General features: G+C 36.6%; 1 protein-coding gene across 2 annotated transcripts in view; it reads left to right on the forward strand.

The window, feature by feature from the left end:
• ECT2 (epithelial cell transforming 2) overlaps nucleotides 1–14437 on the forward strand; it is a 62732-nt gene that overhangs the window by 46139 nt on the left and 2156 nt on the right. Inside the window, exons 22-25 of one of the 2 annotated variants that reach the window (XM_054711249.1) lie at nucleotides 4143–4250; nucleotides 5382–5528; nucleotides 8730–8989; nucleotides 10426–11458. In XM_054711249.1, coding sequence (XP_054567224.1) covers nucleotides 4143–4250; nucleotides 5382–5528; nucleotides 8730–8966 — 492 coding nt within the window. In that variant the 3' untranslated portion in view covers nucleotides 8967–8989; nucleotides 10426–11458. Of the gene's footprint in view, nucleotides 1–4142; nucleotides 4251–5381; nucleotides 5529–8729; nucleotides 8990–10425; nucleotides 11459–14437 lie in introns of those variants that run through there. The other variant, XM_054711254.1, reaches the window with a different exon arrangement.

Consider the following 14437-nt stretch of genomic DNA (forward strand, 5'->3'; position numbering starts at 1 on the left):
ATAATAAAACCCTAATATGCAAATTGACTGAACAGCGGAACTAACAATTGCAATGACACGCACTACCAGGGGACAGATGACCAGCGGCTGCAATTGGGAGTCAGGGCTGGCCAGTGGGCAGTGCCAGGCTGCCAGCCAAGGCAGGTGCCAGCAGAGGCCCCTCCCGATCACCCCGCCTGTTGGTTGCCCCACAGATTGCCAGCCAGGCCTAGGGGAACAGTCTCTTAGATTTAAAAATTAAAACCTCTCAAGGCTACTCTAACACTGAAAAAACAGGATGATGCAATGATGACATGCATGGACTCTGGCTTGCACATTTTGTGGTCAGCCCTGATTCTGACACTTATAACTGTGTGACAAAGCCAATTACTTAACTTCTCCTGCTTCAATTTTTCCACCCATAAGATGGGGAAAATGGTACTACTGCCTCAGAAAGATCATGTTATGTACTACTTTTTATAATCAGGGCAAAAATAATGTAGCTGCCCATACAACAGCAAGATACCTTTCACCTGTATGGAAAGTATGGTCACTGGTGCATGCAGCATCCCAGATTGTGAGAGGGATGTCCAACTGCTGGCTTAGGCCCAACATCCCCTGAGAGGTCCCAGATTGCAAGAGGATGCAGCCTGGGCTGAGGGATACCCCCTCCTGTGCATGAATTTCGTGCACCGGGCCTCTAGTTTGTATATAAACAACAAATAATGAAACAAATTTCATAAAGTAAAATTAGCCACAAGATGGCAGCAAACATTTAACTATGTACTGATTTATACTGTCTTAAAGAGAATGTTTTTCAAGTTGTCACATTTTGTTACTAAGAAATAAGTCTGTAAATTCACATATTGACTTCAGTTGAGATATTTCTCACATTTAAAGTACTGCAGAGAGTAATTTTTTTAAAAGTCCTGAGTCAGTGTCATTTGAGAACATTTGTCATGCTGAAGAGAAAGTATTTTTAAATATTTGTGTGTGTGTACATATTTACATATATGTGTGTGTATACAAAAGATGTAAGCGATAAAAATATCTGATTCTTTGAATCAATAGTTTCTGTCCTATTTATTATGTATCTATTGGTGCCCTAAATAATTGGAGCTTAAATAATTAAGAGTAAAATAAGTATAACTATTTTATTCTAGACTTACTTCATTTAAAAAGAGAATTAAAATTTTCAGGCTGAAAGAACATTTAATCTAATATCATTATTTTACATGTGAAAACTAAGGGTAAGAGCATAAAGCTAACATTAGATTCCGGGTATCCTTATTCTTGGTTAAAACTCTCCATAGTTTTTCTTCTCATGGATATGATGTCCCATATCATATTCTGTTATTCCAAATTTAAAGGTTAAAGTTTTAATTTGTTGAAAACTTTTTCTCAGAATACTTAGGTATGTCTTTTCAGTCTCTTGCCAACATGTAACCTTTAATTTTGTTGTCCATACTATACTCTTAAGGCTTATATATCACCTGAGGCCAGATGGTGGCTTTGCTGAAGCCATTACGGATTTCTAACCTCTAATGTCAAAAGTGTATTTCTAGTAATAAATGAATTTAAGCAATGTTACACTCCCTTCCCCCAATTTGAATAGTTTAGAAGTAACTTTATAATTAAATGTCTTATGCTACCACTCAGTACTTTTATCACTAATTATTTATTAGTAACAGTATTCATTTAATATTAATAATATTCAATATTGCAGAACTAGAATTTCTAACTACATGAGGAATAGATTGAAGATATAACATATACAAGAAGAGTTTGTGCTTCTGAGCCAATAATATTTATGCTGGAGTTAATACAATTTCTATTTAAAATTATTATTATTCTGCTGGTTATTAGCCATACATAGTAAGTTGTTAATATAAATGCCTGTTATTGGTATCATTTTAATTTGACCAAATCAGATACTCTAAGCTATAAACATGATTACAAAGTTTGAGGAAATCCCTGTGGCACACAGTAAGGGAGGGGACACAATGATACTAGATACTATCATAAGTGAGTGAGTTTAGCTGTTTTTGTTGTTTTTCTATATGGGTAAATCTTTGATGTATGGATGTTAATTTTGTAACCCATCATTTTTATTAAATTCTCTTACTATTTCCAAATGCTTTTTGACAATTTGATTGGATTTTTCAGCTATCAGTTTTTAAAAAATGTCACTTGTTGACCAATTCAGAGTGATGATTGATACATTACCTTGTAGTTTAAAAATGAGACATAATGGAAGAAAATGGTTCTGTGTCAAAACTTTATCTGAATTTGTATCTATGTCTTGGACCATGTAAACTACTATGAAATAGATTTTCAATATATTATTCATTGGATGAAATCCAAATTGAAATGAAATTAAACTTAAAAATTGAATGAAATGAAAACAAAATTAAGTTCATAAAACTAAAGTTAATGCTTTGCTTAGTTTATGATGCCGTATGTATAGCATTTTAGGAAATGTGATCCCATCTCCTGTGTGTAGGAAATCTTAATAGTGCAAAACCTGGAAGGAGTATGTGAGTGGGGATGTTGAGAGACTCAGAGTTAGCTAGAGCTTAAATCATAGCCTTGACTGCTTTGTTTCTCATGGATTGGCAAGAGATGTTAACTATTCAGAGTTATTTTTCACATGATTGTCTATATAATTGGCAAGAACCAATTGAAAACTACTAGCACTTAAAACAGAGTTAAGTAGCCAAATAAATATAAATGCATACATACCAATAGTTTTCATCTTTGCTAGCAGTAACCAACTAGAAAGTAGGAAATAAAGAAGATCCCTGCCGCCTTTCCAGTAAGATTTGGTATACATTTAGAAAATTTTAGTATAAATCTAGGAATAGCCTTATAAGGAACAAATGAAACCTATTTTAAAGAAAACTATGATTCCAATTTTGTTACAATAAAGCATTTTATGCATGTAGGAAAATATCTGTAAGGAATATACCAAAATATAAATAGTAAATGTTTAGTAGGGTTTATGGGTAATTTTATTTTAAAATTCTCCCCCAAACATTTTATGATGTGATTTTAAAAAAACACAAAACTCAGAAAAAATTGCAACATTGTTTTTAAAAGATACTGATAATTATAAATACTCAGTTACCTGAGTACGATTAGATTAAGCAACTGAGTCATTTAGCAAGTAGATCAAGTAGAAAAGAGAGGGTCTTTTTTCTGATAGAGAAAGCAGGGTAGATTTGGTTTTTCTAATTAAATTAATTTTTGTGATACTGATTTTGTAGCAGACATTATTCTTAAGCATGTAAATTATGCTAAATTTCTAACTTACTAGTTTTAGGGTTGTTAGTAAGATTTTATATATATACTAGAGGCCTAGTGCACAAAATTTGTGCACTTGCGGGGGTGGGGTCCCTCAGCCTGGCCTGTGCCCTCTCACAGTCCGGGAGCCCTCGAGGGGTGTCTGACTGACGGCTTAGACCCATGGGGAGCTGGTGTAAGTGTCAGTCGGACATCTTTAACGCTGCCGCGGAAGCAGGAGAGGCCATTGCTACTGCGCTCGCCAGCCATGAGCCCGGTTTCTGGCTGAGCAGCACTCCCCCTGTGGGAGTGCATTGACCACTAGGGGGCAGCTCCTGCATTGAGAGTCTGACCCCTTATAGGCAGTGTGCATCATAGTGACCGGTCATTCTGCCGTTCGGTCTATTTGCATATTAGTCTTTTATTATATAGGACAGGGTCCTCAAACTTTTTAAACAGGGGGCCAGTTCATTGTCCCTCAGACCGTTCGAGGGCCGGACTATAGTTTAAAAAAAACTATGAACAAATTCCTATGCACACTGCACATATCTTATTTTAAAGTAAAAAAAACAAAACGGCAAAAACACCCACATGTGGCCCCCGGGCCGTAGTTTGAGGACGCCTGATATAGGATTTCCAGTTGCTTTGGTCTCCGTTGTCCTTGCAATGGATTTTTTATTTACTGAGTGTTTATTTTCCACTATCCTTAAATTAATACATTTTAGAATAGAAATGATGTCAAGTATGTCAAAAACCTTGAGTAGCTTCTTTTATATATACTCCCATATGAAGATAAGTGCTTAAAGGTTTGATTTTTTAAAACAGTTGTATATTTCTAAAATTTTATTTTAAAATAATAAAAATGTTTATTTTTTGAACAGGAAAATCTTATTTACACTGCTGATCCAGAAACCTTTGAAGTAAATACAAAAGATATGGACAGTACATTGAGTAGAGCATCTAGAGCAATAAAAAAGACTTCAAAAAGGGTGAGTCCCTGGCATTATTATTTAACATATCTCCAAAAAGTATTTTTTAGACTACATTAAAATATTGCCAGAAACATCAGTGTAAAGGTAGTCTATAAAACAAAGTTAGTTTGAGGGCTTAGGAAATGGCCCACAGAGATAATAGTTTTAGTTTAGTGAATTCTTTAGTACAGTAATTATAACAACCTGTTACCTTCATATTCTTTTTATAGTGATACTTCTATGAACTCTATTTCAGTAGAAATGTATTGTTGGTGTTGTAGATGTAAGTTTGTGTGCATTCATCTTGAATATCGCCTCAGATATTGTTCAGCAAAGGGCACACGACAGAGATCCTGACCATAGTATAATGCTAGATATAACTTCCCTACTTACCTTACCAGAGATAACTTCCCTGCTTACTTTATTGAGGACTACGTAAGAATATTGGGCATTTTAGAAATAGAAAAAAAGGTATATTAATAGTCTAGGTGAAATTTGCAGGCATACTCTATTGCTAGATTTACAAGTTTTTGCTTTTGAAGGGAAGCTTTGTACTTTTTAAATCATCTTTATATCTCCCAAGATTAGCATGTTTGATATATGGTAAATAAATATGTTAAATGGGGAGTCAAATTAACTCCTTCACTTCTTCAAAAAGGAAATTGAGGTTCAAATGGCTTTGGGTTAAAGATCTCACAACTAAGTTTTAGTGGAATCAGACACAAAAAAGCCACGTTTCTTCTCTCCCATGCCAGGTTTATCCTTGCACTTTTTTTCTCCCATTTGACTGTTGTGCTCTAAGAATGCGAGTATACAGCAGGTCTTTAAATAATGTTCAGCGTTGTTTCATTATAATGATGATGAGAATGCTATAGGAAATTAACTCTTGTTTATATCAATTAGCCTCTGATAAAATTGGTTTTATTATATCATTTCACTTGAAGTCGCAGAACATATCGAGGACCACAACGTTGAGTGAGGACTATTACTGTACTACATTTTCTCAGTGTTTTGTCCAAAGAGATTCTAAATCTATGATAATACTATTTGTACAAACACTTTTGTGTATTTGGCTTTGTTTATGTATAATTGTTCTGATCAGTTATATTAAACTTCTTTAGGCTTAATTGTAACTTCTTAAAATTCTAGGTTACAAGAGCATTTTCTTTCTCCAAAACTCCAAGAAGAGTTCTACGAAGGGCTCTTATGACATCCCAAAGTTCAGTGGAGGGAAGAAGTCCTCTCAGCAATGACAAGCACGTAATGAGTCGTATGTCTAGCACATCATCATTAGCAGTAAGTGACTTTGATTTGATGGACTAATGACTTATTCACACTTATGGAAGTTGGTATGGAATGTGCCAATTTTAAAGATGGAAATCTAATATCTCCATTTTTTTTTTTTTATACTTATTAACTTCTAACATATTTTGTTAGGTAAAGATAACTGAGAAAACATCACTTTAATGAACTAGAAATAGAGACATACTTAATATGTAGTTTATTTGATAAGAAATTTTATTCAGATTGAGACATGTTCTAAAGTCTAAAGAAAAAAGCGTGTTTCAATCTGGCCTCTCACTTTACTAACATAAATAGCAATGGTTCTGTTTATATACATTGGCCCCAGCAATATAACAGAGACTGAGTTTTATTCTTTTTACTGTTTCTGTGATGAGAAGAATATAATTTCTGAAACTGTAGACTTCAAAGGATGATATGTGTTCTGAATTCATATGTATATTTTTAAATGTGTTCTGAAAAATACAAATTCCCAATGGTGTCTGAAGTATCCTATATAATAAAGAGGTACTATGCAAATTGACCGTGACGCCCCCATAAGATGGCTGCCTACGACCAGGCCGGCAGGGTGGTTAGTGAGGGACAGCCAAACGACTGAACAAGCAGGCTGCGTGGGGTGACCAGGTTGGCAGGGGGGTTAGTGAGGGATGACCAAACAACTGAACAGCAGGCTGCGTGGGGCAATCAGGCTGGTAGGGGGGCAGTTAGGGGAGACCAGGCCAGGGGGGTGCAGTTGGGGGCAACCAGGCTGGCAGGGGGGGCAGTTGGGGGTGATTAGGCTGGCAGGGGGGGCAGTAAGGGGTGACCAGGCCGGGGGAGAGGGGCAGTTAGGAGCGACCAGGCCGGCAGGGAGGGGGTAGGTGGGGATAATCTGGCAGGCAGCGGGGGGCAGTTAGGGCGACCAGGCTGGCATGCAGAGGCAGTGAGGGGTGATCAGGCAGGCAGGCAGGTGAGCGATTAGGAGCCAGCAGTCCAGGATTGTGAGAGGGATGTCCTGGGGATCGGGCCTAAACCGGCAGTCAGACATCCCCTGAGGGGTCCCGGATTGGAGGGGGTACAGGCTGGGCTGAGGAGACCCCCCCCCCCTCCCGTGCACTGGACCTCTAGTTAGACAATAAATATTAAGGACATTTCTAACATTTATTGCTGTCATTAGATATATGAGTGATGTATGATTATAAAATTATTAACCTAACTACTATGGTTAAGAAAAGCAAGTGACTGTTACTCAATTATGTGTCCTGTAGCAAGTTTCTTGTTCTCTTATCCCCACTTTTTGCAGATGAGGGAAAAGAGATTAATAATAGTACTTTATGGTGTTATTATAAGGACTAAGTACACACACACACACACACACATACATGATGTGATTATATAGTGAGAGGCATTTTGAGTAGTAGCTAAGAGCATGAACTCTAGAACTCATGTGATCATATCCCAACTCTGCTATTTACTAACTCTATGGCTTTTGATACATTATTAAAGATCTCTGTTTCAATTTCACTATCTGTAAAATGAATCTAAAGTAGAGTTGTAAGGATTAAATAAGTTAATTTATGCAAAGTGCTTTGGTCAGTCCCTGGCACACAGTGTGAGCTCTAGTAATTATTTTTCTTTTTGCTCCCCTCACCCCATCCTCTTTCACCCTACTCATGGCTGCTAGAGAGAACCCCTGTTGTTCCCAGCTCCTCATTTATCTCCCTCCACCCTTAGAATATCAGACCTCTCCAAGGCAGCATACTCTGTTCCTCCACCCTTTCCTTTAATGCATGTCTTCCCCCCGCCACACACACACCCTATTTCAGCCACACTGGCTTTCTTGCTTTCCTTAAAAAACTCTAAGCTAATCCACCTAGAGGCTTTGTATGGGCTGTTTCCTGCACCATTAATACCCTTCTTGAACTCTGGACTTTGGATCTTGTGGACAAAAAGGGGTGCTGTAATAAATCATAAATCCCTAATTGGGCAGTTCATGGTGAGTAGTCACCCCCAAGGCTGCTCTAGTGTTTTACAAGTGGTTACTGTTTATTATATAAAATTTATACAGACTTTGGAATCTAATGAACAAAATAAACTGATGAACAAAATCGTCCCAGAGGCATGAAAGCATGGCACAGACAGGGATCTCAGAGAGAAGGGGCATTGGGAGTGGTGGGCAGAGAATGACCAAAGAACTTATATACATATGCTAGAGGCCAGGTGCACGAATTCGTGCACAGGTGGGGTCAGGCTGGCTGCCCCGATGGGGGCCCATTGGGCGGGGCTGTGGGTGGTTGGCTGGCCAGCCCCACCTCTGATTGGGGTGTTGGAGCTGATTGGGGGGAGGGGCCACAATGGTTGGCAGCTGGCCCTGCCCTTGATGAGGGTATTGGGGGCTGGTTGGGGCCCGGATCAGGCTGGCTGGCTGCCGCAGTGCAGTGTGGGCAATGGGGAATAATGGAGCATATCTGTAATACCCTCAAGTAAATTTAAAAAAAAAAAAAAAAAAAAAAAAGCTAGTTAAGTCTTTAGTTAATACATCAAAGAGTTACAGCTGACTCTGAGCTTGTCTATACAGATTTTTTTAAATCCTCTAATCTTCACCTGAGGATATGTTTTTATTGATTTTAGAGATAGGGAAAAACACTGATGTGAAAGAGAAACATCGATTGGTTGCCTTCTGTGGGTGCCCCATGTCCCATGCCCCGTGCCCCAACTGGGGATCAAATCCACAACCTAGGTTATGTGCCCTGACTGGGTATTGAACCCACAACTTTTTGATGTGCAGAAGGGTGCTCCAAACAACTGAGCCACCCAGCCAGGGCAGAGCATGTTTATAATGGTATTTGATCAAGGTTAAGTTTCCAATACTTAGCTGATAATATAAACATGCATAGAAATTTGATTACTATATTAAATGAAATGAAAAATATATTAAAATTGACAAAAAACAATAAGCATCTCTTTATTAAAATAGATTATAAGCTTTCTGAAGGCCAAAGAACTGTCCCTTGTTTATTTCCTATAGTAACTGTTATAAACATTGCTTTTCAAATGAAAGTAACTGGATTTTATAGAAACTTTTTAGTAAGTTAAATTATATTATTTGTGGTTTTGTCACTTTTATGTAGACAATATAAATATAAATAAGAAGTACCTAAAATATCTTTCAGACATTCATGTCCTTTTCTCCATTGCTTATTTCTGTTCTGACAGATTATCCATTCAGTTTCCACAAGCAGTACAATTGGATTTACTAAGCATGTTTATGCTCAGTGCTCATACTCTACTGGTGGGCGCTCTCAAAACTCCTGGTTCCCATCTATACGTCATTCTGCCTCACGAGTTAGTGAGACACTGAAAGAAAATATTGATTTTTCAAATTTCAAAAAAAGTTCTATCCAAGTCATCTTTGGTATTTGTGAAGAATTAAGAGATAATACCAACCAGTAATGGAAACAAGCCTCAAGTTTAATGTGAGCTTATTAGCTATTTGAAATTTGTATTTGTGAAAAAAGGAAGTATTCTTACTCCATTAAATTACTTATTAGGTGGGTGGGGACTTTTGAATTCACAATTTTATAACTGCTTTATTGCAGATTGGCACATAAAAATATTTTTGCAAGGTAATTATGCTCAAGTTCAGAAAAAGAATCAATACTATTAGAAATTTTCTTATTTATGAAAGTGAACATTTGAAAGAATAATAATTGCCATGTAAAGTGGATTCATGTTCCAAATCTGATTCTTAATCTTAGATTTATGGCATTTTATAAAATTTATGCTTTTAATATAGAAAATCAAAAATTTTTTACTTTCTACTTAAATCATTGCTTTGTTATCACTTGAATGGTAATACTTGATCAACACAGATCTTTAAACACTTCATTTAGCTACCTTGTAGGTGAGAACATTGTTGGCTAGTTACACATAGCCTTTCATATATACTAAAATAAAACACTAACTTTCTTTGTAATTCATTTTGATTTATACTCACTGTTGGTTTTTTTGTATTCTTGTGTATGCCTATTTGTTATTGTTAAAAGCTCTTATGAGAAATTTAGCTTTGACCTCTGAAACAAATTTAGACAGCTTAGTAACTGAATAATCTCTATTAACAGAAGTGCTGCTGTTGTGCTCAATTTATTTTATTTTTTAAATATATTTTTATTGATTTCAGAGAGGAAGGGAGAGGGAGAGAGAGAGAGAGAGAAACAATAATGATAAGAAAGAATCATCGATTGGCTACCTCCTGCATGCCCCCTACCAGGGATTGAACACACAACCCAGGCATGTGCCCTTGACCAGAATCAAACCCAGGACCCTTCAGTCAGTAGGTCTACTCTCTGTCCACTGAGCCAAACCAGCTAGGGCTCAATTTTTATGTGGAGCAAAGTCACAAACATACATATATAAATATAGGTTGTATACATAATCCAAAACCTCTTTAGGAGTATATGACTTTCAATTTTAGAAAATTTTTATTTGTCATAAAATAATTTCTCTTAATTTTGCTTTATGATTAAGTTAAGAAGAAACCACTAGGGTTTATCTTTTTACCTCAAAACTTGCTTACTAATTTGTAATTTTTTTAATAACCTGAAACACTGATTCATTAATATCTCATAGAAGTTAGGTACCACTACTAGCAGTAAGCCAATATCTATTCCAGTGAGTTGATATGTAGTTAACTAGTGAATCCATTTGTTTTGTTTTCAGAATGCTGAAATTTCCTCCCCTCCAGTTTTAAATTCTTTTGCTTATTTACAGAGTTTAGGATTTTTAGATGTCTTTAAATTAATTGTTATGGTATTTTGTGAAATGTAAAAATGATATGCATGATGCATAACTGTATGTTACAAATTTTAAAAAGAAAAAGTTTAAATATAAAATATTTGTCTTATCTTTACAGGGTATTCCATCGCCTTCCCTTGTCACCCTTCCTTCCTTCTTTGAAAGGAGAAGTCATACTTTAAGTAGATCTACAACTCATTTGATATGAAGCTTAAAAAAAATCTTAATTTATAGAAACTTAACACCTCATACGCAAATAAGGAACTGACTTATATGGTACTTGTCATTAGCACTTGGTGAAATCCGGAAAGAAGATAGATAACACTAAACTATGCCAGTTGATTTTCTTCTTGAAAGAGTAAAGTTAACCTCTTACATTTTCCATGTTAATTTATTAAAAGATTATATTGATTTTGATGTAATTTTTCTCTTTGCTTGAATCCTTCATTTGAAGACCAATATCTTAAGTTATTCATGATACCAGTAGTGCTGCAACCTGACATATACAGTAAATAAATTTCATTGGTGGATGCCAAATATTGCTGTGGATTTCTTTGTATAGTGCCCATGAATGAATTTTGGAAATACATATTTGTGTATCTCAATTTGTGCAGAAATTAGGTGATATCACAGTACCTAATTATATTAAAAACCTGCATAGATAACTGATTAAATATTGGGGTCTTATTTCACATGTGCTGTTTGAAGTAGTTAACTGCTCCATTTGCAGTTTAATTTATTCTCAAGTGTCTTTAAGATCTAGCGTGCGGATTTAAAAAGATTTGCCCTTATTAAAAAGAATAACAGTTAAAGGAGATTGATAAGAACAGAAAGATTAAAAGAATAATGTATATTTTGCACTAACATGATATTGGTGTATACTTGTAGCTGCTTCAGAGCCTATATTTATGGTGATTTTTAGCCACTATCAAATCTTGATTTAATTTGATAGTGTGTGGGGTTTTATTTTGAAGGATGACCATGGGGAAATCGTAGTAAAGATTGTTTATACTCTTTATGAAATAACTCTAAAACTGGCATTAGTTTTATTAATCTGCTGTCAAATATTACATGGATATGTGTATGGTCAACTTTTTATTGTCGTCCCATATAAAATGTAAAATTGAAATACATTTATTTGCTGTTGTAAAATATTTTTCAAGCCTTGATATTATTTTTCACAATAGTTTTTTTTTTATAGTCAGCAATACAAAATAATCAAGTTCTTACGAATAAATTAATTTTTATTTCCTACCTGTTTAGGGATTACTACAAACATTTAATTGTCATTTAACAGTTCTTGGTTATCTTCTTAATAGTTTAACTGACTATATAGATTTTTTCTATACCATGTATGTACCACTTTATTGCTATATTTTAAAAGCAGTTGTATTAGTAAGAACTTTGTAAATAAATACTTAAGACCCGAGTGTATTTTGTGTTATAATTTTTAATCTGGACTCTACTTTGCAGAATGGGAATAGTGGATTTTATGATAGTTATGTAAAATTATGTTTATGTGCCCATATGCATTTTTCTGGTAGAAATTACACTGCTTTTATCATTTTATTGGGAATGGAACTGTGAGTCCCTCCAAAAAATGTGGTGTTTCAAGTGAGAGGAAATGGCATAAGGTATGACATTAGAAACATATTGGATGTACACAGATAAGTTATGAGGTTAAAATCTGATACAAAAATCATATACAAATATTATCAACTAGAGGCCCGGTGCACGTATTCGTGCACCAGTGGGGTCCCTCGGCCTGGCCTGTGGGATTGGGCTGAAACTGGCTCTCCAACATCCCCTGAGGGGTCCCTGATTGTGAGAGGGTGCAGGCCAGGCCAAGGGACCCCACCAGTGCATGATCGGAGCCGGGGAGAGACACAGGAGGTTGGCCAGCCGGGGAGGGACCGTGGGAAGGCTTCAGGGCATGTCCAGCCTGTCTCGCTCAGTCCCGATCGGCCGGACCCCAGCAGCAAGCTAACCTACCATTCGAAGCGTCTGCCCCCTGGTGGACAGTGCATGTCATAGCAACTGGTCAACTGTCTGCCCCCTGGTGGTCAGTGCATGTCATAGTGAGCGGTTGAGTGGCTTAGCATATCATTAGCATATTATGCTTTGGTTGAATGGACAACCAGACACTTAGCATATTAGGCTTTTATTATATAGGATTGTATTTCTTGACAACAGCCACAAACATGTTGAAAATATATATATTTTAAATTACCTGTCACAATAGCATAACAATTATTGAAGTATTTAATAATCTAATAGAAGATATACAAGATTTTACAGAGAAGACTATAGACTTATATTTACACCTTAATAGAGATGCTTTATCATAGTCATGGATTGGATACATCAATATTGAAAAATAGCAGTTTTGCCCAAATTAAACTATAGATTCAAACAAAGCTGATTAAAATACTGACAGTTTTTATGTGTGTATACCATGATAAATTGTTCCCAAAATTAATACAGAAATACAAAGGGTTAAGAATAACCAGTCAGTTGAAGTACAAGGACCTGCTCTGTCAGAAACAAGGTTAATTATAAAGTGTAGAAATGAAGACAGTGAGAATATAGAGATCTTGGTATACTGAACACAATAATAGATCACAATCAGGTAAAGTGAAACAAACAGTGGGAAAAGAGTCTACTCCATAAATGGTTCTGAGAAAAATTGGTATCTTTATTTTAAAAAAATAATCTCTTTTTTTATACTCTATACAAAAATTAGTTCCAAGGGGATTATAGACCTAAATCTGAAAGGTAAAAATATAAATACTTCACTAGATAATATAGGAGAGTATTGTAATTGTCAGGTTGGAAAAGACTGCTTAAACATGTTAACACCTTTAAGATCATTATAATGGAAAAGAGTGATAAATCTACATTAAAATCAAGAACTACTAGTTTGAAAAGATGTAAGAGTGGAAGTCACAGAATACATGTGCATAATATATGTAACTGACAAGGACTCATATCCAGAATACAAAAAGAACCAAACAGAATAATCAAACATCCTTATAGAAAACCAGGCATTTCACAAATGAAAATTCAAATGGATTTTTTAAGCTTATTAAGAAATGTTTTTATACATAGCTAGAGGCCCGGTGCACAAAATTTGTGCATGGCTGTGTGCTTGTGTGTGTGTGTGTGTGTGTGTGTCTCAGCTCAGCCTGGATCCTCTCCAATCTGGGATCCCTCTCACAATCCAGGACTGCTGGCTCCCAACCACTCGCCTGCCTGCCTGCCTGATTGCCCCTAACCACTTCTGCCTGCCACCCTGATCACCCCCTAACCACTCCCCTACCAGCCTGATCAATGCTTAACTGCTCCCCTACCAGCCTGATTGTCCCTAATTCCCCTCCCCTGCAAGCCTGGTCATCTCTAACTGTTCTCCCCTGCCGCCTGGTCGCCCCTAACTGCCCTCCCCTGCAGGCCTGGTCCCAACTGCCCTCCCTGCAGGCCTGGGTCCCCCCCAACTGTCCTCCCCTGCAGGCCTGGTTGTCCCCAACTTCCTTTCTCTGCTGTCCCGGTCACCCCTAAGTGCCTTCCCCTGCAGGCCTGATAGCCCCCAACTGCCCTACCCTGCTGGCCATCTTGTGTCCACATGGGGTGGCCATCTTTGACCACAAGGGGGCGGCCATCTTGTGTGTTGGAGTTATGGTCAATTTGCATATTACTCTTTATTATATAGGATAAGAAAGTACAAATAAGATACCATTCATTGCACATGCACCATATTAGCTTGGCCCAGATGGAAAGCAGAAAAGTCTCTTCCATTGCTTGTAGGAGTCTGAATTGTGTAACCATTTTCAAAACACTTGGAAATTAACCAATGAGGTTTTAAGATATGCATACTTTAAAACCTAACAGTTTGAATCTTAGATGTTTATTACAGAGAAATGTAGGCATATGAATACAAGGATCCATGTATAAGAATGTTCATAGCTATATAACACATAATAACCTGAAACTGAAAAATCAGAAATTTTTATTAGATAGATTGATAATACAGTGTTTTGGTCATGCATGGAATGAACTAATGAATATGCAGTGACCTGGATAATTATTGAATGTAAGGAAGTAGATATAAAAGAGTAACCACTATATGATTTCAC

Source organism: Eptesicus fuscus, chromosome 3 (assembly GCF_027574615.1).
Source record: "Eptesicus fuscus isolate TK198812 chromosome 3, DD_ASM_mEF_20220401, whole genome shotgun sequence".
In the NCBI taxonomy this organism is placed as follows: Eukaryota; Metazoa; Chordata; class Mammalia; order Chiroptera; family Vespertilionidae; genus Eptesicus; species Eptesicus fuscus.